This window comes from Narcine bancroftii, chromosome 4, assembly GCF_036971445.1.
Source record: "Narcine bancroftii isolate sNarBan1 chromosome 4, sNarBan1.hap1, whole genome shotgun sequence".
In the NCBI taxonomy this organism is placed as follows: Eukaryota; Metazoa; Chordata; class Chondrichthyes; order Torpediniformes; family Narcinidae; genus Narcine; species Narcine bancroftii.
Window position 1 is genome coordinate 18,768,628 of NC_091472.1, and position 25,230 is coordinate 18,793,857.

General features: G+C 39.4%; 1 protein-coding gene across 3 annotated transcripts in view; it reads left to right on the top strand.

Moving 5' to 3' along the window:
• The window catches only part of cnsta (consortin, connexin sorting protein a), an 89,636-nt gene extending 64,593 nt beyond the window's left edge, over window positions 1–25,043 (top strand). For all 3 annotated transcript variants that reach the window (XM_069930863.1, XM_069930864.1, XM_069930866.1), the window contains 3 exons: window positions 6,513–7,417; window positions 16,536–16,665; window positions 21,397–25,043. In XM_069930863.1, the coding sequence (XP_069786964.1) occupies window positions 6,513–7,417; window positions 16,536–16,665; window positions 21,397–21,602 (1,241 nt within the window). In that variant the 3' untranslated portion in view covers window positions 21,603–25,043. The remainder of the gene's footprint in view (window positions 1–6,512; window positions 7,418–16,535; window positions 16,666–21,396) is intronic.
• Window positions 25,044–25,230: the final 187 nt, after the last annotated feature.

The following is a 25,230-nucleotide window of genomic DNA, read 5'->3' on the forward strand; positions in this document are numbered from 1 at the left end:
TGGATGTTGTACATGGGCTTTGACAAGGTCCCACATGGGAGGTGAGTTAAGAAGATTCAGATGCTCAGTATTCATTGTGAGGTAGGAAACTGGATTTGACATTAATGTACAGGAGAAGCCAGAGAGTGGTATTGGTTGATAATTTCTCAGTCTGGAAGCCTGTAACTAGTGGTGTGCTTCAGGGATCAGTGCTGGGACCATTATGGTTTGACCTGGATGATGATCACAAATTACTGTACAGGAGCATAAGTAGGGCCATTGGTCCATATGGTCTGCTCTGCCATTCCAATCATGAGTTGATCCATCCTCCCAGTCAGCCCCTCTCTCCAGCTTTTTCCAAGTATCTCTTGATGCCTTGACTAATCAAATGCCTGTCAAACTATGCTTTAAATACACCCAAAGACCTCACTTCCACAGCCACCAGTAGCAATTAAGTTCCATAGACTCAACCTTCTGACTAAAGAAATTTTTACGTGACCCTGTTTTAAATTGACGCCCTTTTATCCTGAAGTTATGCCCTCTTATCCTAGAATTCCCTACTGTGAGAAACATCTTTGCCACATTTATTCTGTCCAGGCCTTTGTGCATTTGGTATGCATCTAGGTGGTGTTTTCAAACCCCCCCCGACCCGCACATCCTTATTTAAGTACAGAGTACAGCTCATAAGCCAATAAGCATTCCTCAAATGCTGACCCTTTCATTCTAGTAAATCTTCCCTGAACTCTCTCCAACACTAGCACAGCTTTTCTCGAATAAAGTCCCCAAGTGATTTTAACTTTATGCAGTATTGAAGCTGTGGTTAAACTAATATTGAATGCAGTTCTAGCTTAAACTTTCTGCTCTAATATTTGATACCTTGTCAAATGAAGGAAAGCATTGCTCTATAGAATCTCAACATTACATCCCTGCTCTTGTATGCTATTCCTCTAGAAATGAATGCCTTCTTCACCACTGACTCTATCAGGAAGTTAACCTTTAGGTATCCTGCACGAGGACTCCCAAATCCCTTTGCAGCTCAGAATTTTTAATGTGGTAAATTGGATCAGAAAATTTGCAGATGACACAAAGATTAGAGCCATTATGGACAGTAAGGAAGGTCTTCAAAGCTTGCAGAGGGATCTGAATCAGCTGCAAAAATGGGATGAAAAATGGCAGATGGAATTTAATGCAGACATGTGTGAAGTGTTGCATTTTGGAAGGACAAACCAAGGTAGGACATACACGGTAAATGGTAAGGCACTAAGGAGTGTGATAGAGCAGAGGGATCTAGGAATAGATACGTAATTCCCTGAAATGGCATTGCAGGTAGACATGGTTGTAAAGAGTGCTTTTGGCATACTGGCCTTCTTAAATCAAAGTATTGAGTATAGGAGTTGGGATGTAATGGCAAAGTTGTATAAGGTATTGGTGAGGCCAACTTTGGAGTATTGAGTGCAGTTTTAGTCACCTAACTACTGGAAAAATATCAGTAAAATTGAAAGAGTGCAGAGATTTACTGGGATGACACTGCGTCTTGAAGAACTGAGTTACAAGAAAGGTTAAACAGTTTAGGATTTTATTCCCCGGAGCATAGAAGAATGAAGGGAATTTGATAGAGGTGTACATAATTAAGAGGGGTACAGACAGAGGGCAAGTAGGCTTTTTCTGCTCTGGTTAGGTGAGATACAAACCAGAGGTCGTGGGTTAAGGGTGAAAGAAAAGTTTAGTGGGAACATCAGGTGGAATTTCTTCACACAGAGAATAGAACGAGCATGGAACGAGCTGACAGCTAAAGTGGTGAACATGGGCTCAATTTTAACATTTAGGAAAAAAAAACTGGATCAGTACATGGGGATGGGGATGGAGGGATATGCGCTGGGTGCAGGTCAGTGGGACTCATCAGAATAATAATTCACCACTAACTAAAGAGCCTGTTTTCTGTGCTGTCATGTTCTATGGTTGTAGAATAGTCTTGTCACAAAACGCAACGTTGCACACTATTTTGGAAGAGGAAAACAAAGATTTATGCCTGTAAATGCCGGAAAACTGGAGAAACCTACAAAATACCTAAATTTTGTTTTACTGGTGGGTACAGAGCAAAGATAGAGATTTATAATGAGCCCTGACAACCTAAAGTTGGCAAATTTTGCACAGGCTATCATTTGGCCTACTCTAAGGATGAGGGGAGAACACTCCACAGATTATTATTATCATTGCCCTAGACGTCTACTGTTTCAGAACAGTTTTGGAGAGGTTGCAAAAGTTTCTATCAGAGGACAAGGATTTTGAGTCATCGTCAGATTGTATCTAACTTTTGTCACGAACTATCATTCCTCAATATGAAAATAAGACAGAAAGCGCATTGCATAACCTGGTACAGAAATTCTCTCTTGCTAGCTTAAAGCATGTGAAATGCTAGCAGCAAGGCCTAAAAGGAGCAAAGTCTCCAGTACAACACTGAAGAAAACCTGTTTAGAAATGGCCCCACAAGCTACTGAGCTGGCTGTAATTAATTAAGTTTCCGGAACATCAAGTCATTTAGAAACAATTTTTTTAAATTAAATAAATTTGCATTTTTTATATTTTTAAATAAAATTAGCTGCATAAATAATTAGAAACATTAAACAAATAATTTAAATGGAACGGCTTTCTCTTGAAAAACTTAAAAATCCACTTTGAAAGTAATATTGTGAATCCTGCACCGGATCTAATTTGGCACTCCATGTTAGTATTGATTTCCTAATGAAAATACTGAAGGCAGTGTGACGGATTATGTTATATTTAATGTTGTTATATTTAATAGATATGTTTTAAATGGAGAAAAATCGTGGCAATTTTTTTTGTGTAGGTCATATGCAAATACTTCAAAACAGATTTCATTTAAAATGCCAGAGCTCTGCTCAAGCCAGACAGTTCAGGCTCCGGGTGCCTTTGTAAAAACTTTGAAGAATGCCTACAGAGACTTCACAAGTAGGTGTTAATTGGATATGCTGTGGAGAAATGGATTATTGTTTTGGAAAACAACAGATCAATGGAACTCAGAAGTTTGGTTCCAGTGCTGCTGTCTGAGTGCAGAATGCTGTTTTAAGACGGTCATGTGGTTTACTGAGTTTGTGAGAGAGAGAGAGAGAGAGAATTCAGTTTGACAGTTCAGCAGCAGCAGCTGGGACTGGAATAGGACAAGCTGGCAAGCTTGTGGAAAAACCCCATTTTGGAAGATGGGTTATGAGTGCTTAATTCAGCCTGGTCAAAGCCCTTGTGGTCCATTCAAGAGGAGATGCCTGACTGTATAATGTTTCCTTTGAAATAAGGGAAATAAAAAGGAACTCTGTGATGACCTGAAAGAAAGAGGTTATCATCTGGAAAACCCTGATGGGGAAGTTTCTTCGGCAAGACATTGAAGAGGCTGATCAGAAGGAATCAGTTGTGGGTATCCAACGAATCTCTCTCTGAAAACTGACAAGAACCTTCCTGAGCACCAAAGCCTGGGGAAATTCATAAATTTAAATTCTGTGCACAGTATAAGAATTGCCTGCAACAAGTTAACTTGGAGGAGTGAGAAGTGAGATTGGACTCTGAATCAAAGAACTCTTCTGAACTTGTAGACATATTACATATACGTGCACTTAGAATTAGAAGGGGGTTGTTAATTGTAATAAATTAAAGTTTGATCCTGTTTTCGTGTTTAAAGATAATTAAAAGCAACTTTTGATTAAGTCACCATTTGCCTTGGTGAATTTCTATTGCTGCTGGGTTTTGGGGTCCTCTGGGCTCATAACAGCAGTAAAACATGAGCTTTGCAAAGGAGCAAATGGCCACTTTTTGTGTTCTGGATCTGTCAATAAATTTGGGATTTCTGCATTTGATTTGCGTGTGGACAAAAAAAAACCTAAAATTTGATTCAAGTGAGGTGTGTGGTTCCATTTCACCAGAGGACATGTGTACAAAGTGGAGGGAGGGAAGTTTAGGTAAGTTTTTTTACGCAGAGTTGCGCGTTTAAGAGACTCCTGGACAGGCACATGAATGGAAGAAAAATAGAGGGTTATGTGGTAGGGAGGGCTTACTACCTTTTTTAAGGAATATGTGGGTCAGCACAACATTGAGGGTTGAAGGGCCTGGACTGTGCTGTAGTGTTCTCCATTTCCCAGTAAAATTTGGGTTAATAAGAAATGCTTCCCAATGCTATGCTGAATGAAGAAACTGATCTTGGTATTTCTCATGTATGCTTTGTGATCTTATTTAATCAAGCTTTTGTCCAAGCCACATCTTGTTATCATAATCTGAAATCCTCATATCATGTAATCTTTTTAAAATATTTTCTTACTTTTTATCAGCAAGGAAATGCGTTGATTTATCTGCTGTTTTCACTAAATTGTTCAATTTGTCATTCATATTTAATAGAAAAGGTCATTAGTAACAAGATACAATGACATATGCTAGATTGTCATTTTAAACCTATCACATATGTTAAAGATGGGGTATAATTTAATACTGGTGTCCAATCACATTTCTCAGCTAAAATCAATGACAGTATTGATAGGTACCTTTAATTATCTAAATATTGATTTGGATAAGGTTAGAGTTTAGGAGAGGGAAAGGGAGGAATTTCTGAACACCAATTTGTTGGCAGCCCAAGTAGTAAGGAGATGTTGCTGGATTTGTTGCAGGCAAATGAAGTAGTGAACAGCTAGGTAAGATTGAAGTCTGCAGACACTGTGATTGAAGTAAAAGCACGATGCTGGAGAAACTCAGCAGGTCAAGCAGTGTCCTTTATATAGATACCAACGTTTCGGGCTTGAGCCCTTCATCGGGTAATATTGGTGATTGGAACAAGGTCTAGTCTACTAATATTTGAAGAACAAATTTGGATAATGTGCATCTTAGATGAGATACGATGGGATCCTTAGCAGAGTGAAGTAAAATAAGAGGCTGAGAGGAACATGAGTTTTGGAAGACTGGGATGATTTTAATGAAGCACAGAGGATGGCAAATTTCCCACGAGAGCGAGGGAGGGTGTCCATAGCCAAATATACTTGAAGGACAGGTGAATTATTAAAGTAAGAACTGTGCTAAATACAGTGTTTTGAGAGAAAATAAGGTGACAGTTGATTTAAAAGTAAACTCAATAATCATCTGCTACATTCATAATTGGGCTGGGAGTAAGAGGGTAGAACCCATTGGGATAAAAGTGATAAGTGCTTAAAGGCACCAATAAACGGAGCCTTTAGCACATTATCCAAAATATTTAAAGTTAATTTGCAACTAAATCAATTCACCAGACACAGTGGGTAGTCAGCAAAGACTGTTTATTCAAACTTGCCTCCTCTTTTATATTACTTCTGGCCCAGACCCCTGGGTCCGGAAGTGACATCATCACGTGTCTGCAATGCACCCAAAGGGCGCGAGGCTTCTTAAAGTGAAGACGACGGGAGCCCCGTGCCATCTGATAGGTGGGAACCTAACTCTCTAGTGCGCTGCGATGTGGCCTGCAGCTCTGTGCATCCTTTCGGCTAGCTGAGTGAGCAGTGATTAGGCCTGCGGCAGGGTGCGGCCATTCGGCCAGCTGCTCAGGCAGCAGTTGACCCCGCTGCATTACACGACACTGATCTTTTTTCATATTTATACTTATAAACAGGGCCAATAATTTTATCAACAATATAATACATCTCCTTTTATTTGGTGAAATGTCCCAGAGGTATTAGCAAACTAAATTTGACACAGAGGCACATCATTATTACTCAGATGCCAAAATGCTTAGCCAATGTGGTGGATTTTCTGGTGCATATTTAAAGAGGAATGATGCTGCCTACAGGACCCTCTAAAACAATATTTAGCATCGCAGAAATAAACCCATGCAAAGGATTAGTATTAGTAATATTTTCAGAAACAATTGTTCACTTTTTGCATTCATGTGCTGACTTGCTTTCTGGAGCTAAAGTAATTTGCAGTTTCAGAAACATTCTCTTCCACATAGGATTGCAAGGTTTCAAACAGCTATTGGAAGAAGTGGAGAAATTAGAGGTTGGGGATGCTTTTGCTAATTTGCTGTCCCACAGAATCCCATTCTTCATCTTAAACATTGTTTTTATCATTAACAAATATTTTGATTTTCAATGAGAACAAAATAAAAGACTATATTTATTTTGATACATTTAACATGAATGCTGATCTGGCGGTTCTTCCTAAACATTGCAATAACATTGGTTTTTTTTTAAAACGATTCTTAAACTTAGTAAAATGAGAATTTTCTTCTACTTTAATGTAGATTCTTGGCAAGTTGAGTTCACTGAAAATAGGTAATTGTTAGTAAATGTACAAATACCTTGATCGTGTGAGTGCATCCTGCGTGAATGGATAATGTATAAAATCCTTTAAAATTTAATGTCACTTATGCCTGCTTACTGAATGGAGCAGAGCCAGGATTGGCAGATGGGATTTCACTCGGCAATAATGATTCACAGACCAAGCATATCAATTTTTAAAGGACTCTGCAGCAACTAACTGAAACATGTGTTTCTGTGCTCTGCTTTTAGGTTTAACAGCCCAACGACTAGGTGCACCAAGAGTGCAAACTGTAAATTGTGATTATGCATCATTGGAAATGATGGAAGACAGGATAGAAGATTCCACTGAACCATTACAGGTTGCAGTAACAATTGGTGAATGCTGTGCCAGAGACTCTGCAATGTATGCTGCCGAACCATCAGTGGAGGGAGAAGTAGAAGCTGTAAAAGCCAGGATGCACTTTAATGTTGCAACAGAACATTTGTATTTGGAAAACATCAAAACAGATGAAAGCTGCTTTCAGCCACATGTCACAATGCCGGGCAAGGACAACCTGACTGCGAAAAAAACAATCAAGACAGAATCTTTCTCTGATGTGACACAGGTTGTTTTAAATGCTGTTCCATTTTTTCATGAAGAAATAGAAAGCTTACAACATAGTTTGAAATTTGTTGGCAAAACTACTGAAGAAAATGGGCAGTTGAGTTTGAAGTGTAACAAAACATTACAGTTCAATATAAATAGTGAAGCAATATCAAAACATAGCAATCATGTATCACAGAAACATGCTGGAAATAATTCTAATGATTGTATAAATGGAGGCACTTGGTCTGTACGGAGCACAAGTCACTCAGAAGAAACTGTGGAGATAGCTGGTCGAACAACAAAACAAACCCACACAAATCTCTTGAGTGCAATGAGTGAAGAACATCAGAAGATAGATTCAGAAGTGGAGCAGGAAATTCAGTTCAGTGAGTTCCAGATGTCAGATGAAATTTTGGAGCAACAAGGTGATGAAAATGAGGAAGAAGTCTCCTGCTTTAAACATAATGCTGTGTCATCCAGTCAGAAGAATGATACTGAAGAGTTAATGCAATTCGGTGACAATTCACTTTCCTTGGATGAACTTGCGAAAAGAATTCAGATAGAAGAGGTACTTTTTTTAAAAATTAAACTTTCAAAAATGCATCTTTTGATTTTAAATGGATGTTATTCTAGAACAGCCATTCTCAACCTTTTTTCGCAATGCCCCCCCTCCCCCACCTTGGGACTCTGCTCAATGTTTATGGGTCCCCTTCCCTGTGAAGCAATCGTTTAGTTGGTTTCTTCCGCACTTCTCTCCTATCGACTACATGAAAAATAATCTTATGATTTCGGTCCATACCCCCCCCCCCCCCCATGTGCTATGGGCCCCAGGGGAGCTGTACTCTGTTGAGAATCGCTGTTCTAGAATGATAACAGCACAGCACGTTATTTGGCCCTTGAAATTCCAGCTCTGCAAAAGCAGTGCAGCTCGAGCTGCTCCCCTTTCTCTGCTGTCCTGCAATTATTTTTTTCCTTTTCAAATACTGATCTATTTTTGAAAGTCATAATCAATTCTGCCTTCATCTTGCTCACAGCAAAGGTATCCTTCGATGATAAACAGTCATGGTACCAAAATGTTTTTTTAATTTGGTTATTTTCCCAAAGACTTCAAAACTTGTTCTCTGGTTTCCAACTCTTCCAGAATGGGAGCAGTTTCTTTAAGGTGGCACGGCTGACGTAGTGGTTAGCACAATGCTGTTACAGCGCCAGCAATTGTGAACGGGTTTAGAATCCCGTGCTGTCAGTAAGGAGGTGGTCTGTGAGTTTCCTCTTGGGATTCCAGTTTCCTCCTACCGTACAAAATGTACCAGGGGTTATAGGTTAATAGGGCTAAATCCCTCATTATTTTCCAAGGCATTCACAACTTCATAATATGTAGTGACTACAGATGGTAGCTGAATTAATTTTTCATACCTTTCTCACTTGTTGTTTTCATGGTAATAGGGTGGCAAAAATGATGAATTCAGTTCTTGCTGAAACTAGTTTGACATCACGCTATGTGAGGACTGTACAAAATTTTGATTTCACTGAAAAAAAAATTGGAAGGGATGAGTGTCCATGTGAAAGATCTTGAGCCTAATGCTTTCAGGATTTGAAAAGAATAAAAGATTATGCTGAATCATAACATTCAAAGGGGAGGGAGGCTTGATCAGGTGGGAACAGTAAGAATGGTTTCCCTGCTGAAGGAGTGTGTGGTACCACAGGGATGAGCTAAGGGATTGACCATTCTTGAAAAGATTTGGAGGAATTCTTTATCTAAAGAAGATATTTTGAAATGACCATGATTTTGTTGAGTGGCTAAGAAATTAAAATTCAAATACCAGGGAATTGAGGTTTAAGGGTTTGGCCAGGAAAATGGAGTTGAACCTGACAGAAGGGTAACTTTGAGGGGTTAGATTGCATGCTCATTTTCCTTGTGTACTTGAGTTTCCTATGTATTTATTTATGAAAGTCCCATTTGTGACTGCTTTCCCAATCTGCTCTGCCATCTTTAATATTTTATGCATATGTAGAACAGCTCTCTGTTCCTGCAAACTAGCTGATATTAAGCACCCAAATTCAAGAGTAAAACTCAGATGAAATACATTTCTATTGTATAACATATAACAGGTTATGGCATGGAAAAAGGCCATTTTGGCCCTTCAAGTCCACGCTGGTTCACTCAACAACTCCACTAGATCCCCCCCACCTTTTCTCTAACCGCCTCCTATCCATGTATATATCCAGCCTCCTCTTAAATGAAAGAATTGACTCTGCCTCAACTATTTCCGCTGCAAGATTATTCCATTCAGCCACCACTCTTTGAGTGAAGAATCATCCTCTAATGTTTCTCCTAAAATTTTGCCCCCTTACCCTCAACTTGTGTCCTCTTGTTTCAACCTCCCCTGCTCTCAAGTGGAAGAAGAGTCCACTTGTATCTAGTCTAATTCCCTTCATAATTTTAAACACCTCTATCAAATCCCCTCTCAAACGTCTACGTTCCAATGAATAAAGTCCTAACCTCTTCATTCTTTCTCTGTACTCTAGGTATTTTAAGCCAGGCAACATCCTTGTAAATCTTCACTGCACCCTCTCCACCTTATCTATATCCTTCCTATAATTTGGAGACGAGAACAGAACACAATACTCCAAACCTGGCCTCACTAATGCCCTAAACAGTCGCAGCATCGCTTCTCAGCTCCTATACTCTATGCTATGATTTATGAAGGCTAACATACCAAATGCCTTAACCACCCTGTCAACATGGAAATCCACCTTCAAGGAATCCTACACCATAACTCCAAGATCTCTTTGTTCTTGTGCATTCCCCAATGTCCTCCCCTTTACTACATATGTCCTATTTCGATTATTTTTACCGAAATGAAGCACCTCACACTTCTCTACCTTAAATTCCATCTGCCATCTTTCAGCCCAATTTTCCAGACGAACCAAATCCCTCTGTAATCCCTGAAAACCTTCCTCACTATCCACCACTCCCTCTATTTTTCTATCGTCTGCTATTTACTTACCCAGTTAACCACCCCATCATCCAAATCATTAATATAAATTATGAACAACAGGGGACCTAGCACTGATCCTTGAGGCATGCCACTTATCACAGGCTTTCATCCTGACAGACAGTTGTCCACCATGACCCTCTGCTGTCTCTCCTCCAGCCACCTCTGAATCCATCTTACTATTTCTCTATTAATCCCTAGTGACTGAACCTTCCTTACTAACCTTTCATGTGGAACCTTATCAAAAGCTTTACTAAAATCCAGATAGACTACATCAACTGCCCTACCTTCATCCACCTTTCTTGTCACTTCTTCGAAAAACTCAACAAGGTTCGTCAAACATGACTGCCCCTTCACAAACCCATGCTGGGTGCTCCTGATCAATCCCTGCCTATTCAAATATTTATACACACCATTTCTAAGAATACCCTCCATAACTTTCCCTACCACCGAAGTCAAGCTTACAGGCCTATATTACTTGGCCGACACCTCGTGCCTTTTTTTTCTTTTTCAATCTTTTTATTATTATTATAATTTATAAACACATACAGTTCAAAGAGATATTTAAAAAATACATAGTAAGTAATGAATTAATACAGAGATATTAAACAATAATATTACAGAATAAAAATATATCATAAAAAAAAATTTTTTGATCAGTTTAGGGTGTGAACTATCTCTAAAAAAAAGATATAATTAATAACAATATATGAAAAAAGAGGAAAAAAAACCCCAAAAAAGAAGAAAAAACAAATCTGAATTAAAAAAAACTTTAAAAAAAACCTACAGATATAGCTAAACCACGCCGATCACTCCGATCTCATCTTACAGCCCAATTATCATACATAATCATAGAAAGAAAACAGAGCCAGATCAACTCACCACAAATGAAAATATTGAATAAATGGTCGCCAGGTTAACTCAAACTTAGAAGGGGATTCATAGACAGAGTTTCTAATTTTCTCTAAATTTAAACAACGGAACTACATTAGCAACCTTCCAATCCTGCAGCACCACACCCTCCTCCAGTGATCGTTGAAAAATCACTGACAGTGCCTCCGCTATTTGCTCCCTGACCTCCCTTAACGTCCTGGGGAAAATCCCATCAGGACCAGGAGACTTATTCACTTTTACTGACCCTAGAAGCTCCAAAACCCTCTCTTTACTAATCCCTATCTTTTCCATAACTAAGCCATTTGCCTCACTTATCTCACATAGTCCAATGTCCTTTTCCTTCATGTATGTCTTTGTATTTTTTTTTATTTGTAAATTAACTAAAAGAAAATTGTTTATTCATTTGTAATTTCAGTCTGCTTACTTGGAATATTTAGATTTTGAATATGTTTAAGTAGTGGAGAGGGGATGTTACGTAGTAAACTTAGTCATGAGGGCACTCCGTAAAGTTGGAAGTTCAAGGAACTGAAGATAATTTATTGACTTAGCCAAGAAATTAGTTGAAGAGCAGGAGATGAATGATGGAAATAATGGCTAGTTACTTAAATTGGCAGGATGTGATGAGTGGTTTCTAGCAAGGAGGTGTTGTGGCAGCAATGATTGGCTCTAAGACCTTGATTAAATTAGCCGTATCATAAACAGTGTAGATTGAAACACATCACGGATTAAACAGACATTTGTCACCCACTTCAGAATTTAAAAGCACTCTGATTTTATTTTGGTGTTGTTGATGTGATTTGGGGGATTCAGGTTCAAAGATAAAATGTCATGAACAATTATAGAAAATAATCAAAGGTTTGAAGTGCAGCCGACTGCTTCAAAGAAACACATACATTCGCAGTGTGGGAGGTTAAACTCTGAGATCTATTGAGGCTGGAAGGGCTCCTTTTATACAGTTGGAGTTTCCGCTGTTTGTTTGATTGGCTGACATCAGCTGCATGAATAACAATAGCGGGTGGGAACATTCTTGCATGTGAATACCCTTCGTCCCCAGCCTGTTATTGATCTGATAGCTTGGCCAGCGCTATTTTAGGACTGCTGGTCTTGTACTGCTCCAGCTTTCAACTGTGCTAGTTTGCTGTGTTGTTATACTGCTGTTGTGTGGCTTGATCTCCGCGGTGGCAGGCCACCACATGACCCCCCCACCCCCCACCAAGAACCGGCGCTACAGTTCATAGTCCCCAATGTCTTTAGTGGTCTGCCTCTGCGTTGAGGTGCTGGTGTGTCCAGTTTGAAGGTGGCCCCGTTGTTCCAGATGACTCAGAAGGGGCCTTTGTGGGACTTCAGTTGGGTGGACAGTATCTCCCTCTGCGCATGAACACATACTCACAGTCTTGGCGTTCTTTTGGGATGTTGAACTTGGCTTGCCCGTGTCTAGATGGTGGGATCAGAGCCAGGTTACTGACCTTTTCCCGCAGCCTGTTCAGGAAGGTGATTGTATCCTCCTGTTGATCTCTGGCCAGTGGGACAAAATCCCTTTAGATGAGCTTGGCGGAGAATGTGTAGAGGTCTTCCTTCGGGGCTGTATGAATCCCCAGCACTGCCCATGGCAGTTTGCCCACCCAGTTGGGGCCCTTGAGTTTGGTCGTAAGGGTGGCCTTGAGGTGCTTGTGGAAGTGCTCAACCAGCCTGTTAGACTGCGGATGGTATGCTGTCATGTGGTGCAGCTGAGTGTCCCTCAGGCTGGCAACGTTGGTCCAGAGGCTCGAGGTAAATTGTGCGTCTCTGTTGGAGGTTATGCAGCCTGGTAGCCCGAACCTTGCTACTCAGGACGAGACGGGTACCTTGGCGCAGGACCTGGTGGATGTGTTGGCCAGGGGGGATTGCTTCTAGCCACCGGGTGAAACTGTCGACCACAGTGAACAGGTAGCGGAAACTCTGCAAGACTGGTAAAGGTCCCATTATGTCCACATGAATGTGGTCCATCCTTCATTCCATTGGCTTAAAAGGCTGCGGGGGGACCTTGGTGTGCTGCTGTACCTTGGCTGTTTGGCACTGCGTGCACATCTTGACCCACCCACATATAACCACATAACAATTACAGTACAGAAACAGGTCATTTCAGCCCCTCTAGTCCACACCGATTTAAGAGAACTCCACTAGTTCCACTTACCCGCTCCCTCCAATCCCCTCACATCCATGCATTCATCCAATCTTCTCTTAAATGACAAAATTGACCCTGCTGCAATCACCTCTTCCGGAAGCTCATTCCACTCAGCCACCACTCTCTGAGTGAAGGTTCCCCCGTGTCGCTTCTAAACTTTTGCCCCCTAACCCTTAACTTATGACCCCTCATTCCAATCTCACCTACCTTCAAGGGGGAAGAGCCTATTCACATCTACTCTGTCCATCCCCCTCATAATTTTATATACCTCTATCAAATCCCCCTTCAACCTTCTACGCTCCAATGAATAAAGACCCAGTCTTGTATTCTAGATACTGCAATCCAGGCAACATTTTAGTAAATCTTCTCTGCACCCTCTCTACCTTATTGATATCCTTCCTGTAATTTGGAAAACTGCACATCGTATTCCAAATTTGGCCTCACCAATGCCTTGAACAGTCTCAACATCCCCTCCCAGCTCCTATATTCTATGCTTTGATTTATAAAAGCCAGCATACCCAAAGCCTTCTTTACCAATCTATCCACATAAGAATCCACTTTCAACAACGATGAACCATTGTTCCAAGATCCCTCTGTTCCTCTGCATTCCTCAATGCCCTCTCCTTCACTGCACATGTCCTGTTTTGATTATTCTTCCCAAAATGAAGCACCTCACACTTAACAGTATTAAACTCCATCTGCCATCTTTCAGCCCACTCATCTAAGCAGTCCAAATCCTTCTGCAGTTCCCAAAAATCATCTTCACTATCCACAACTCCCCCTATTTTTGTATCGTCTGCATATTTACTAACCCAATTTACCACTCCATCATCCAAATCATTAATGCAAATGACAAACAATAAAGGACCCAACACCGATCCCTGAGGCACACCGCTCGTCACCAGCCTCCATTCTGACTGACAGTTATCCACCATGACTCTTTGGCATCTATCTTCTAACCACCGTTGAACCCATCTGACTATCTCAACGTTAATACCTAGCACCTGAACCTTCCTTACCAACCTTGCATGTGGAACCTTATCGAAGGCCTTACTGAAATCTATATATACTACATCTACTGCTCTACCCTCATCGACCCCCCCCCCCCCCCCCCCCCAGTCATCTTCTCAAAGAAATTCAACAAGATTTGTCAAACATGACTTTCTGCTCATAAACCCATGTTGGGTGTCCCTGATCAGTCCCTGCCCCTCGAGATGCTTGTACATATTATCTCTTAGAATACTTTATATTAGTTTACCAACCACTGACATCAAACTTACTGGCCGATAATTGCTGGGCCTACACCTGGAGCCCTCTTTAAACAGAGGAACCATGTTTGCGACACACCAATCCTGCGGCACCATGCTCCCCCTCTCTAGTGATTGTTGAAAAATCACTGTCAGAGCCTCTGCTATTTCCTCCCTGACTTCCCTCAAGGTCCTGGGGAAAATCCCGTCAGGATCCAGAGACTTATCCACCTTTATATGCCTCAAATGTTCCAACACTCCCTCTTTCCTAATCCCTACATTTTCCATAATTACCCATTTTGCTTCACTTATTGTACACGATTCCATATCCTTTTCCCTAGTGAATACGACGAGAAGAACTCATTTAATATCTCCCCCATCTCATTTGACTCCACACACATTTGTCTGCTCTGATTCTCTAATGGACCAATTTTATCCCTCACTCTCCTTTTGCGATTCACATATTTGTAAAAACTCTTCGGATTTACTTTCACCCTGCTCGCTATAGCCACTTTGTACCTTCTTTTCGCTATCCTTTTTTTTTTAAAATTTATTTAAGATTTCATAACATGAATGAAATAAAGGATTACATTTAAAAAGAATAAAAGTTCTTTTCGCTATCCTATTTTCTTTCTTAAGCTCCTTCTTACAATCCATGTATTTTCTGAGCATCTCGTCCATACCCCGTATTTAATGTCGACCTCCCTCTTATCTTGAACCAACTTTATAATCTCACTTGAAAACCACGGCTCTCTCGAACTTTTGGCCCTGCCTTTTATTCTAACAGGAACATAAAGATTCTGCACCCTAAAAATCTCACCTTTAAATGACCTTCAATTCTTCTCTACCTCCTTTCCATAAAACAAATCAGTCCAAACCACTCCTTGCAAATCCTTTCTCATTTCATCAAATCTGGCTTTCCCCCACTCAAAAACCTTAAATCGTCAGACCAGACTTATCCCTTTCCATAATTATATTGAAACTAATGGTACCATGATCATTGCATCTGAAGTGCTCCCCAATACACACCTCCATCACCTGCCCTAACTCATTCCCCAACAGTAGATCCAACACTGCCCCTGCTGCAAAAAGCTATCCTGCAGACATTTTACAAATTCTAATCCATCCAACTCCTTCACAGAATGTGTCTCCAATCTATATTAGGAAAATTAAAATCCCCTACTAACACAACCCTGTGCTTATTACAAATCTCAGCTATCTCCTTACACATTTGCTTCTCTATTTCTTGCTCCCCACTAGGTCTATAATACATTCCTATAATTGTAACCTCACCTTTTCCATTTTTTAATTCCACCCATACTGCCTCCCTTGACGAGCCCTCCAATCTATCTCACATCAGCACCACTGTAATATTTTCCCTGACAAGCAACGCCATCCCCCCTTACCACAGTGTGCATGCTGCTGTTTACCACCACGCGATGTGTTGGCTCGATCTCCGCGGTGACGGGCTGCCACAGTAGTAATATTTCCAGACAAGGAAGGATTGGGTTTAAATATAATGAGCTGCTTGGAATATTAAGTTTCCCTTGCACAAGCATCCTCTCGAGATCAAAGCCCCTTGCAGACTGGAAAGGGTGCAGAAAAGATTGACAAGGATGTTTCTGAGACTGGATAGGCTGGGACTTTTCTCTCTGGAGTGTTAGAGGCTGCAGGTGGTCAGACATACATAAATTCAAGAGAGGCTGAGATTTAAGGTGAGAGGGGAAAGATTTAAAGAAAAACAACTATTTCACAGAGGCTGATAAGTATGTGGAAGGTCCTGCCAAAGAAAGTGGTAGAGACAGGTAAAATTTGTGACAATTTGAAGACATTTAGACAGAAACATGGATAGGAAAAGTTGATATAGGTCAAATGCATGCAAGTGGGATGAGCTGAGGCAGACAATTTGGTCAACATGGACATTTGGGCCAAAAGGCCACATTCCATGCTGTATTACTCTGACTTCAAACCGAGAGATTATTGGTTTTTAAACATTTATATTTGCCAGGAAAATACCCCTATTCCACTTCACTCGTGTTCTCTTGAGCAGGTGGATCAAGCCTTGGGTGGAAATTAATCTGATAAAATGTATAAATGAGCACCATTCCTTTATCCAGCACTAATGTTACAGGAAATAAAAATGAAAAATTAATACTGGGTTTTATTTTTGCTCAAAAATTGTGAAGCAGTGTTAACTCAGTGTGAAATTCTCATCTTTGACTGTAGATCAGAAGTGGTTCAGCAATGTGCACAAATTGAATTATTCAGATGCCCGAAACGTTGGTTGTCTTTTACTTTATATGGACACTGCGTGGCCCGCTGATTTTCTCCAGCACCTTTTTGTACTGCAATTGAATTATTATATACTTGTATTTTTTCCAACAGAGTATCCATGCAGAAGGTCTTGTTTCAATACTGAAGAAAGGAAGTTCAAACAAAACAGTCACACAGGCACGACAAAAGCGGTCAAAGAGAAGAGTAAGATTTCAGGATCCCCAAGACATGCTTGATCAGGGTAAGATAATGCCATATCAGTATTATTGGATGTTTTCTATGCACGGTTTGGATTAAATATTGGTTCTTGAATTTGCAATACAAATTATGTAAAATTAATTATCAAATGCTCAGTGTTAATAAATAACCCAATTTAGAATGTAAAAAAAGGGTTGAAATCCAGCTGCAAAGATTGCGTCCATCTTTTGTACTTATTGTATAACTTTTCAAGTTACTAGGTTTTGTGAATATAGTAGTTGTTGAATCCAGAGAATGAACATCGATTTAATAAGTTTATGCATATTTTATGGTGTGGTCTTTTAGACATGCACATACAACAGACCATGGGTATATGGTCAGAACTGAGAGCCTTGATGTTACTTAGGTTATCACTTATTTTTTTGATGACTTGATGCAAGTTCTGTTTTGTATATTTTGATTTTCATTGCACTTTTTTAACTCTCCATTTTCACTTCACTTCTCTCAGATCTCATTTGATATTTTTCAGTCTCCCAGATAGGAAGAAGCTATTAAGGATTTCAAATATCCAGTGCTATTGTACTTTATGTGCATCTGGTTAGCAAGATTAAAAGTACAAGTGAGGGGAAGGCTTTGAAAAATTAAGGAATTTTATAGTATGGAAAGATGTCAAGTGGTAGTGAAATGCTTCATTTCATTTGTTACGAGCCTAGAGGACCCCAAAACCAAGCAGCAATATTCGCCAAGACAAATGGCTACTTAAACAAAAGTTGCTTTTAATTATCTTTAAACATGAAAACAGAATCACACTTTAACCTATCACTATTAACTTAACCCCCTTCTAATTCTAAGCGCACGTGTATGTAATGAGTGTACAAGTTCAGAAAAGTTATTTGATTCAGTTCAATCTCACTTCCCATTCCTTCAAGTTTACTGGTTGCAGGCAATTCTTATACTGTGCACAGAATTTAACATTTATGAATTTCACCAGGCTCAGGAAGGTTCTTGTTAGTTTTCAGAGAGAGATTTGTTGTTTGCTGGACACCTACAATTGATTCCTTATAACCAGCCACTTCAGTGTCTTGCTGAAGAAACCTGCCCCATCAGGGTTCTCCAGATGATTACCTCTTTCTTTCTGGTCACCACAGAGTTCCTTTTTGTTTCCCTTATTTCAAGTGAAACATTAGGCAGCCAGTCCTCTTCTCTTGTATGAACCACAATGGCTTTGACTAGGCTGAACTAAACACTCACAACCCGTCTTCCAAATGGTGTTTTTCCACAAGCTTGCCAGCTTGTCCTGTTCCAGTCCCAGCTGTTGCTGCTGACTGTCAAACTGCAGAACTGATCTGTCTCTCTCTCTCTCACAGAGAAAAAAACCGGTTTGACTCTCTGCAAAACCACATGACCCTCTAAGAACACCAAGTTCCCCTCCAGATGGCCTGTGGCTCTGAGAGTTATTTCATCTGTTGTCATTTTGTACAACAGATCCATTAGTGATGTCTCTTGGGCACTCACCAAAGCCTTTGCAAAGGCTCTTGGTGACGGAATGTCTAGCATGAGCAGAACTCCAGTATTTTAAATAAGGTTTGTTTTAAAGTGTTTGTATGTGACCTACACTAAAAAGACCTGGCCCAATTTATCTCCCAGAAAAACATATCCATATATAATACAAACACAGCATAATCTGTCATACACTCCTGGTAACAATGAGATTAAATATTGACTGCAGTTAATATATATCCCGAGAGCAGAGGAGATGCCTTAATAAAAGGTAATTTTCAAAATAAGCTGCGTTAAGGTACTGAAACTGTTCCTAAATTCTTGATTTTGATTATAATACCAAAGTATGATCTCATTGGTTGATGGAATTCTTTGCCCAAAGAAGCACAAGAGGCTGGCTCATTACATATATTTAAGACATAGAGATTTTTCAAAGGTAAGGGAATTAAGGGTTATGGGGAAAAGGCAAGAAGGGAGAGCTGAGTCCAGGGCCAAACCAACTATGAAAGGCAGAGCAGGCTCAATGTGCCAGATGGCCACTGTTGCTTCTATTTTCTATGTTCTTATATTCACAGGGATGCATAATATTAATCCTGTGAGGGAAGTTATTGGAAGTGAATTGAAACTGCTGTATTTTTAAAAGTAGCGTTTTGGGGAAAGTTGATATTCCCTTGCTGTGATGTCTACTGATATATCTAATCCAGTGTTTCCCAAACTGGGTTCTGGAAAGGCATAGGGGTTCCACAGAAGAAATGACAGAGTAATAACAATCTGCGTGGGTGAAACTGGTGACTATGGGCCAGAGTTGGTGCCATGCCATTACCAGGGTGACACACGTGGTGGTTTCTGGGAGCTGGTGGCGGTGACATGAAGATTTGCGGCATCTGGGGAAATGGGCTCCAAAATACCAGTGTCCAGCCTGTCACCTGCAGTAAGTGAACGACAGGAGGGGTGCATGGCCAGTGGTGTCTGGCATGGTGGAGGCAGCCCAGGGCTGCGGCGGGGGTAGCCAGGCCTGTGGCAGGGAGCAAGGGGTGCTGGGAGTAGCCTGGGCACATGGCAGGGCAAGGTTAGGGTGGGTCCTTACTAAAGATCAGCCTGGAGCTTGGGAGGTTGTTAATCCGCTACTGGTGAGTTTATTTGCTTTCTTACTACGATTGTGTATATACCAGGTCTTTTAATCTGTAATTTCCAAGTGCTCCCCTAAAGGGTTCTGTGAACTAAACAGTTTGGAAAGCCCTGATCTAATCCATTGTGGTTCAATGTGAACTGCAGAGCAGCTGGCGATTAAAAACGATCATAATCTGTTCACTGTGCCTTTCGGTGAGTTGCGTAAATCGGAAAGAGAAATTCTGCAGAAAAATAGCAATGACAACATCTACAATTTTTTTTTCCTTCACAATTAGCACTTTTCTCGGGGGTATATTGTAACAGCACTGATTTATAAACAAATAAAGAATACCCTTACTCGTTTCTTTCAGCGCATCATGAAGTCGATTTTCTTTTAGACACTAGACTCAACATTTTATTCTTCAACTCCCCAACACCACCCAGCCAAACCCCTCTAACCTTCTCAATGGCTCACTGCCCCATGGGTCATCCTGTTGGACTCGTACTCCTCCTCCTGCATCTGAGATCCATCACCCATATACTGTCGCTTTAACACACCCATGCATACACGCTATTACACACATCACTTATGTTATCAGCAGCGACCGGCACCACTCCCGACAGAGGCAAGTATGAGATTGTGACAATATCATGCTTTTTTAATAATCATGCAATATATATTAATCCCATGGTGTCAAGATGATTTAGGTTCTTTTCATCTCTTCAAGAACCTCATTGGGTATGTACTAAGAAAAGATAAAGGATTGCAGCCAGTGTATGATATATATGTATATAAATAGATATCTATATAGATATATATTTTTATGTGTGTACAGTAAAACCCCTTGGTATTCGGCATCCACAGGAATTGGTAGATGCCGTACAAGCGAGTTTTCCAGTTGCTTGAGACTCACTCTTAACTAATATACTCCTAACTAATGTACCTGCATTAAGAATAAACAGTTTAAAAGTCAAAAATACTACACTTACACTGAACAAACTTGCATGAATATATAAACCATAAAACATTTAACTTTATTTTCGGTCTCATTCTTTGAAAACATTTAACCGTCACTGCAGCTATAGGTTCCTCCAACTTCACGGAACAGCCAGAAAGAAAAAAAATTACATCATAATTAATTCCCCCACCCCCCCAATTTACAGATAAAAGCCTTACTAATATAGAATACTCATAAAGATAAAGACTCATCATGAAGAAAGCACACCAACACCTCTACTTCTATAGGAATTTTTGGGATTCATTTGTCATTAGAAACCTTGCAAATTTCTACAAATGTATTGTGGAAATTGTGCTGACTGGTTGCATCATGGCCTGGTAAGAGGGGCATAAATATCTCTGAGCAGAAAGCCAAGGAAAAGGTAGTGGATGTAGCCCAATACATCATGGACAAAACTCTCCCCACCATCGAGAAAATCTACATGAAACGCTGCTGTCAGAGAGCAGCAGCAATCATCACGGATCTACACCTCACAGAACATGCTCTGCTCTCACTGCTGCCATCAGGGAAGAGATGCAAGTACCACAAGACTCATACCTCCAGATTCAGGAATAGATGCTACCCCTCAACTGTCATACCCCTGTACAACAGACTAATTCAGAGACTCATTTAAGAACTCTTATTTTCTCATTATTTATTTGTGTATTTGCACAATGTTTATATTTTTGTTTACCTTTTGTATACTTTTTTTTTGAGTAAGTTGTATGTGATGTCATCTATGCACTCTGACAAGAAATTTGAACTTTCTGACAAGAACGTGCCTAAATGTTCCAACAAAGCATCACTGTTGGTCTACATACCCTGCAGATGAGTGTTTGTCTTGATTGAGGCCTTATTCCATGACAGGTATGGAGAGGCAGTGAGATTGGCCTTGAGCACTGGAAACCTGGTGAGTGCAGGTCAATGAAGAGTCCAGTGGTGATTCCAAGTAACAGACCAACTCTAGTTGCTCTTCTTGTGTGACAGTCGTTGAGTGCAATTTTTGATGAGGGCTGCCAGGTTTACTCTATTTGGGAAATACAGGAACAAAATGCAACAAATAATTGCAAATTCACATTTTGTTAAAGTACTTTTGAATTAGTAGAATGTCTGTAGAAATGTAGATTAAAGTGTTCATCATTTTATATTGTTATTTTTCTCCTTAGAGGAAGGAAATGGAGATTCCTGCCTTCTCTTAGTCCTGCTGTGTATTGTCACAGTACTTCTGAGCATCTTGGGAACGGCACTTTATTGCACATTTGGTGATCTGGAGTCCACTGTTTGCAGAGACTTTACCACACAGATGGACTTTTACTCTACTCAGTTTCAACAAGGCTTTGAAAAAGTGAAGCAATGGTTGTTATTTTCTTAAATAATGGTATATCCACACACAGATGCAGGTGGATCACATCTTGATGCTCGTGCTGCAGTGCAGTAACTAATCTGGAATGTAATTGACATTAGGTCACAACACAGGAACTGAAAATACTGAAGCTTCAGACTTCAACTGTTTGTTGCTTGACATGACTTCTTACAAGGAGGACTGAATACACAACTCGATCAATAATGTTCGCAGACCATGTTCAAATTACAGATTAATCAATCATTTTCAGAAGAAATCAGTTTTGTATAATTTGCCTGTTTGGGAACTTGGCACTTAAAGAATGTAATCATTTGGATTTGAAATGATTCATCTGTTCTTTTTATATAGCAGATAATATTGGATTTGATTTTACTTGTCAGTTTTACATTGGTTTCATAAAAAATCATTATCTGTAGGTTTGGATGTCAAAACCATTTTAATTTAGATTTCTTTGCATGTCTTTTCAAAGCTAACATTTTATACAGATCTCAAATTATCAGTGATTGAAATGTATTAATCTTTTGTCCCCACTATTTTTTCCTGCATTTAAAAATAGCAAACAGATGAATGATTTTTTAAGATTGTAATTTAATGTTTAAATGTACAGATTGTCGTTGAAGTAATCTGCCATATGTAATAGGGAATGTTGTTGAGTATTGCTACATTTAATTTGCTGTTTTTCATAATTCTAACAAACTATGGGAGTGAATAAGTTATAATTTGCTATATCAGCCAATGGGCTTCCTCATCATTGTTCTGTTAAATTCATTTCTTTTTAAATTGCGCTAATAATGTTCTGCTTTGTGATGCTTTCCAATTTATGTTTTATTTGAAACAAAGTACAAAGATACAAAACATTCCAAGTTAACATTTATAATTTCCCTCGGCAATGCTGGGAGAGAAGGGATAAGCAAACGAGGAAGAATCCACATAAAATTAGATTTAATCAAAAAGTACCAATTTGGCTGAATTGTCCTAGATATTTACAGCAATGCTAATTGCATATCTCTGCCTTAGGCAATTTTGTGTAATGTTAAATTTGTTTTGTTACATGATAATAAATAGAACCTGATCCTTTCAAGCAAAATTGGTGACATTGGTAATTCAGAAGCCTGGCTCCTTGCAAATTTAACTGGATTCATTTCACTCAACCCTCATAGTTCTTGAATCTTTTTATGTTCTCACTTAAAAACATTCAAGTTGGTATATTCTGAATGACTTTTGGTTTGTTAAGATGAACTTGATTTGTGCTTTATAGCAAGAATAGTGTTTTCCTTGTTGATTTCTCGTCACAACGCTGCTGCCAACATATATATCTGCAGGACAAAAGTTGATTATGCATGTTGGTTCTTAAAAAAAACCAGACATCTTTGAATAAATTTGGCAGTAAATAATAAATTTTATTATTTCTGAGGTACACATACAGGCAAGTACAATGCATGGCATATTTAGTCCAATTTTTGTTGCACCACAAAGCATAACACACTTATCATTTCAAAATTTAATCATCTTTGAATTTAATATTGATCTTGTATATGGAGAAATTATTCAAACCCGTAGAATTAGTTTACATTTCAAAAAATAGGAAAACATTTTGGAAAGGTGTGATGGCCTTCATTAACCGTGGGATCAAGAGCCACAAGATGATGTTGCAGCTATTCAAATTCTTATCTGGACCCCACTGACAATAATTGACACTGCATGTTCAGTTCTAGTCACCTCACTACAGGAAAGATGTAGATGCTATAGAGAAAGTGCAGAGGAGATTTACAAGGATGCTTTTTGGATTGGAAAGCATGTCTTTGTGGAGTGATGGAGGGGTACAAGATGATGATGCATTGATCGTGAATGGCTCGAACCTTTTATCACCAAGGCTGAAATAGCTAACACAAACAGCATCGTTTTAAGATTTTGGTGGTGGGGGGGGGGGGGAGCGGAATGCAAGAGGCATGTTTTTCAGTAGTGGGTACATGGAATGCATTGCCAGCAAGAGTGAGGCAAGTACAATAAGGATCTTTTAAGAGACTACTAGGTACATGGAACTGTGAAAAATGGAGGGTTGTACAGTTGGGAATTTCTAGGCTGCAATCAGTCAGTTATTAGGTCGGCACAACACTGGGCTGTAGATTTGTGTTCTATGTATAAAGTGAGAGCAGGTCTCTCTCCAACTATATGCAGACACTGTTTATCATATTTTTTTAAAATTGAAGAATTACATCAACCTCTTGATATCACTGCATAGCACTTTTTAAGTATTGCTTCCTTTACAGATTTTTATGTTGGCACCTGCAAATGCTGTTTATAACAATTGCACAGTGCTACAAATTCAGAGTATATTGGTCAGTACTGAAAGAAGGTGAACACTTAATGTTTGTTTTAAAAAAACATTTTTGCTCTTTTTCTACCTTTTGGTATGGTAAAACACTGGCAGATTTAGGAATCATCCCAGTAAATTTGTCCTCCGTCTGAATGATATAACCATTTAAGAATTTCAGTAAAGATCTTTAAAGTTTAACAAAGCTTCTTTTAACTTATATATCTAAAACATTGCTAACTTTAATCTTTGAATGTAACACTGCATACTGAAAGACATATCATAGCCACAAATTACTGGCTGGTTCAGTACACAATGAAAAATTAAAGATATGGAACTTCATTTATTTAGTATAAAGAGCGAATCATCTGGATTTATTTTCCTCTTGTTTGTTATTTCACAGATCTAGCATGTAAAATTTCAGAAATGTAAGATTTGAACTCTGTAATTAGATCACTGCATCAGAATCTGCAAATTGTGAACAATATATAAATGTGGCCACAGTCATAATAGTAATTTTATCACTTTATTATTGATTTTAAAATGAAAATCTCTGCTGAGATTGAATGATTGTTGTAGTATTGTAAATGATTTCCATCATCCACCATGCATTTTGGGATCAGAACTTTTGATTTAAATCTCTTGCAAATAGAAAAGTGTGAAATTTTATTTGGTGAATTTTCCCCATCGACTTCTGTATTAAAATTAATTTAATGTACAACCTGTTCATCTCTTTCAATGTGTCACATACTTACTTTTGTCGGGAGTGGTGCTGATGTAAGCAAGTGCGAGTGTGTTAAGCATCTCAGGTTCAGGAGGAGGAGAGTGAGTATCAGGATCACACGTGAGCCAAGGTCAAAGGGGTTTGGGGACTTGAAGAATGCAATGTTATGGTTAATGAATAATAAAGTGAGTTGACCTTATGGTGTCCTGAAAGAAATGAGTGAGTGTATTCTTTGCCTGTGTGATAAGTCAGTGCCATTTATAAATGTATGGCATCCAACAATGCAAAAGCTTAATTGCTACTGTAAATAATTCAGTGTTATGTATATACGACTTGTGTGCATATGACATCACTCATATACAGTATACTAGGGGGAACCATTTTATTTCTGTATTAAACAATGAATGAAGCATCACATCTCCGCGTATAGTGTTTTCTGAACATCAAATACACGATAGACCAGTGACAAGGTTGAAATCACTCTCTCTATGCTCCAAACATTGAACTGAGATTTGAAAAGATAAACGCCGTGGCGGTGAGTGGAACCAACGGCCATCAGCCTCCGCAGTCACTGGCCCCAACAAGCGAACCAGTGGGTG